This window comes from Micropterus dolomieu, linkage group LG17 (genome assembly GCF_021292245.1).
Source record: "Micropterus dolomieu isolate WLL.071019.BEF.003 ecotype Adirondacks linkage group LG17, ASM2129224v1, whole genome shotgun sequence".
Lineage (NCBI taxonomy): Eukaryota > Metazoa > Chordata > Actinopteri > Centrarchiformes > Centrarchidae > Micropterus > Micropterus dolomieu.
In genome coordinates, this window is record NC_060166.1 from 1,884,202 (window position 1) to 1,888,417 (window position 4,216).

At 37.6% G+C, this 4,216-nt stretch overlaps 1 protein-coding gene across 2 annotated transcripts in view; it reads left to right on the top strand.

Annotated features, from left to right (window-relative positions):
* Nucleotides 1–4,216, top strand: part of fah (fumarylacetoacetate hydrolase (fumarylacetoacetase)) — a 31,610-nt gene that overhangs the window by 17,377 nt on the left and 10,017 nt on the right. For both annotated transcript variants that reach the window (XM_046073697.1, XM_046073696.1), the window contains one exon: nucleotides 2,739–2,869. In XM_046073697.1, coding sequence (XP_045929653.1) covers nucleotides 2,739–2,869 — 131 coding nt within the window. The remainder of the gene's footprint in view (nucleotides 1–2,738; nucleotides 2,870–4,216) is intronic.

The window sequence follows — 4,216 nt, forward strand, 5'->3', positions numbered from 1 at the left end:
GTGGTGCTGGAGGCCAAGGCGATGCCATCCAGGGAAACTATATCTTTAGATAATGCGTCACGGAGGTGCTTAGGCCCCAGAGCAATAACTTCAGTTTTATCTGAGTTTAACATGAGAAAATTACAGGTCATCCAGGTTTTAACATCCTGAAGGCACATTTGAAGTTTAGCTAACTGATGAGTTTCATCTGGCTTGATCGATAGATATAACTGAGTATCATCTGCATAACAATGAAAGCTTATGGAATGTTTCCTGATAATATTGCCTAAAGGAAGCATATATAAAGTGAAGAGGATTGGTCCAAGGACAGATCCTTGAGGAACTCCATGAGTAACTTTGGCGTGCATGGAGGACTCATCGTTAACATGTACAAACTGAAATCGATCTGATAAATAGGACTTAAACCAGCTTAGAGCGGTTCCTTTAATGCCAATGAAATATTCCAGTCTCTGCAATAGGATCTGAGTGGTGCTAATGAAAGAGCAAAGCACCAGCAGGACCTAAGGGGGTGAGCAGTGGTTAACAGTGAAGCTTACCAAAGCCTGCATGGATCCATGTTCCATGTAGGCCCAAAAATTACGTCAAAACCCTGTGACATCCCGTCACACCTGAGAGATGTAACCTTATTGCTTAGATTATAAGCTCTCTGTGAATCTAATAAAAAAAATCTAACAGTGTTGGTTACAAGTTACTCAAAAATTGTAATAAGTTACTAGTTTCTTATTACTCCTTAAAAAGTAATAATATTACTTTACTTATTACTGGGTGATAAAAGTAACTAGTTACATTTACTATATTACTCTCACTAATGATCCGAGTCAGATGAACACAATGAGCAAAGAGACTTTTTATTGGCGCAGCATAGTACAGCTATGCAACTACCAGAATTACGGGGGTTCTGCTGTTGCTCCACGTCATTAAACCACTCTGCTGTGCAATCATGCGCAATAGACACTAGTGCCAACAGAAAGTCATGATGATACCAAAGTTATGTATGATATCAAAGTTATGTATGTCCATTTCTGCTACTTCATACTTCTACCATATTTGAGAGGAAAATACTATTACTACCTTGTTTTTCCCATATGAGAAAGTCCACCAGAGCAGTAACAATATTTCAGCGTTTTCATCGTAAAAATGTTTCTTTTAAGTATTTCCTAAAATCAAGTTTCAGTGTTCATAATTCTTGTGCAGAAACTTTCTTGTTTCAAGGTATAGTCATTTCCTTAGACATGTTCATTTGAATTAGCAACAGATTGTCCCCTGCTTGTTTTAAGAAAATAAGGTTTTTAAGAGCCAATTATTGCGAACTTTATAAGATTGTGATTTTTGCACTGTTAGAGACTGGACTGCCCAACAGTAACATTAGCCTCTTCATGACCAGTTGTGACTGAAATTCGATTCTGTTGAATTGTTCCCCAATTCTGTGTTAAGCATTTTTTGTCCACAGGAAGTATGTAATTGTGCTGAGGATGAATACAATTTCAACAATTCAGTATGAAAATATTAAACGTTGAATCATATCAATGAATTGAATGTATCATGAAAATATGCATATAGAAATATGGAAAGGTACAATAAATGTAGGGTATTGCAACAGAAGGATATTAAAATAATATAATATTATTTAATAGGGGACAATTCACAATGAATGCATTTACTGGAAGTAACTTTTTAATTTCTTTCAGAATATATGACTCCTTCCACAAAGTGACAAAATACACAAGTTCAAGTTTCCGATCTGCCGATGTGGTATGTGTGTGTATGTGGAGGAGCCACTAAGCTCCCCCTTCACTGAACACTGACAGCGAGGACAGAAGCAGTGCCTGTAAACACCAAAACATGGCGACATAGTTTTTCTGTTTGTTTGGTGGGCAAAAACACTTATAATGGTAGGGACAACCCAGAATTTTATAAATTGCATCAACATTCTGGCAGATTTTGCGATTTTGAGAGTTAATCCCGTATTAGTATCCCAAATTCTGCGATTCTGTCTGCGATTCCTGCATCACGGATTCATAGGGCCCTACCTATGCAATCTTGAACAATAAAATGCTACTTACTCATTAATAAACCTTTAAATATAGCTGATAATACACTTATTAACTTTTATTTAAGATCTTTAACGCAGGACTTAAACTTGTAACAGAGCATTTGGACATTGTTATAGTATTGGTTTTACTTCAGTAAAAGATCTTTATACATCTTTCACCACTGTCTAAGAGTGAACAAAGCAAAATATTCATGAGTGTTTCAGTATCTCCTGGTTTAAATAAAAAGGAATATAGTATGTAAATTTCTTGATTCACTGAATTGAAACTGGAATTATAAATTATATATTTGTGGCAGTCCTTGTGTATTTGCTGCTATACACATAAGCATCAAAGATTATGCAACTCGAGTTTTTTTGTTGTCACGAGCCTGGGTCCTAATCCTATACTTCCTTATAATCCAAATGTTATGATTGAGAAATTGTACCTGACACTTCCTTGCCTATAGGAACAGATTTTGATTAAAACATTTCCATGTTCGTCTAGCAATCTGTAATCCTTTGTATCTGCAAGTAATGAAAAATTCATGAAAGGTGTATGTCACCACATTACTTCGTCTCCTGGTAGTTTAGATGCTATTTTTTGTCCTGTGATACCAAACTTTTTGGACTGCCTGTTATTGCCTGATAGTTGCTAATTACTGTTGCTGGACCATAACCTGCCACTACTGTGTGTGTTCATTCTCAGCCAGGGACATCCAGGCGTGGGAGTATGTACCTCTAGGTCCTTTCCTGGGCAAGAACTTTGGGACAACCATCTCGCCTTGGGTTGTCCCCATGGAGGCGCTGTTACCCTTTGCAGAGCCCAACCCCATCCAGGTTAGTACAAGGGTCACAGCTCACCCATAAAGTCCACTGAGTACAGCTGGGTTGCTTTACTTCTGCGCCACGCTTTTGTTTCATCCTCTGCCCAGCTTCAACTTTCAGTGGAAGCGTCTCAGATGTGTTCCAGGAGCGGTCTTCTTCTTGTCTTCTTTCTTTTTGTTTAATCTTGTTTTATGATCGGAAGGCCGCACAGGGTGTTGTATTTTTTAAAAATGATTGGATTCTCTGTGCCGTTCTGTGTCTAACTTCCTGACCAGTTCGATCTGCTCTGTGCAGCTCGACGCGGCTTCCATCAAAATAGACCCGCTGCGTATTCGTCCCCATCTGGGATGCGCTGTGGCCACATCTGGTGAGCTCACAAGCATTAACTAGAATGGCCGCAATTAGTTCTGGCAGCCATAATGCGATGCAGGCGTAGAAGAGAAACCTCCAATGGTGACCCCGAATCCCAAGTCCCCTGTTTAATTCTGCATTGATTCACAAGACCATGATGTGGAACCACTTCGAATAACTGCCCACCTAAACTGCTTGCAGGCATTACTCTATTTGTGCTTACAGAATGACTTTTGTAATGGAGACCTTTGGCTTTTACATGGCATACAGTCATTAGTTTTGTACATACAGTCATTAGTTTTGGTCATACAGTCATTAGTTTTGGTCATACAGTCATTAGTTTTGGTCATACAGTCATTAGTTTTGTACATGCAGTCATTAGTTTTGGTCATACAGTCATTAGTTTTGTACATGCAGTCATTAGTTTTGGTCATACAGTCATTAGTTTTGTACGTACAGTCATTAGTTTTGGTCATACAGTCATTAGTTTTGTACATACAGTCATTAGTTTTGGTCATACAGTCATTAGTTTTGTACATACAGTCATTAGTTTTGTACGTACAGTCATTAGTTTTGTACATACAGTCATTAGTTTTGTACGTACAGTCATTAGTTTTGGTCATACAGTCATTAGTTTTGGTCATACAGTCATTAGTTTTGTACATACAGTCATTAGTTTTGGTCATACAGTCATTAGTTTTGTACGTACAGTCATTAGTTTTGGTCATACAGTCATTAGTTTTGTACATACAGTCATTAGTTTTGTACGTACAGTCATTAGTTTTGGTCATACAGTCATTAGTTTTGTACATACAGTCATTAGTTTTGGTCATACAGTCATTAGTTTTGTACATACAGTCATTAGTTTTGTACGTACAGTCATTAGTTTTGGTCATACAGTCATTAGTTTTGTACGTACAGTCATTAGTTTTGGTCATACAGTCATTAGTTTTGTACATACAGTCATTAGTTTTGGTCATACAGTCATTAGTTTTGTACATACAGTCA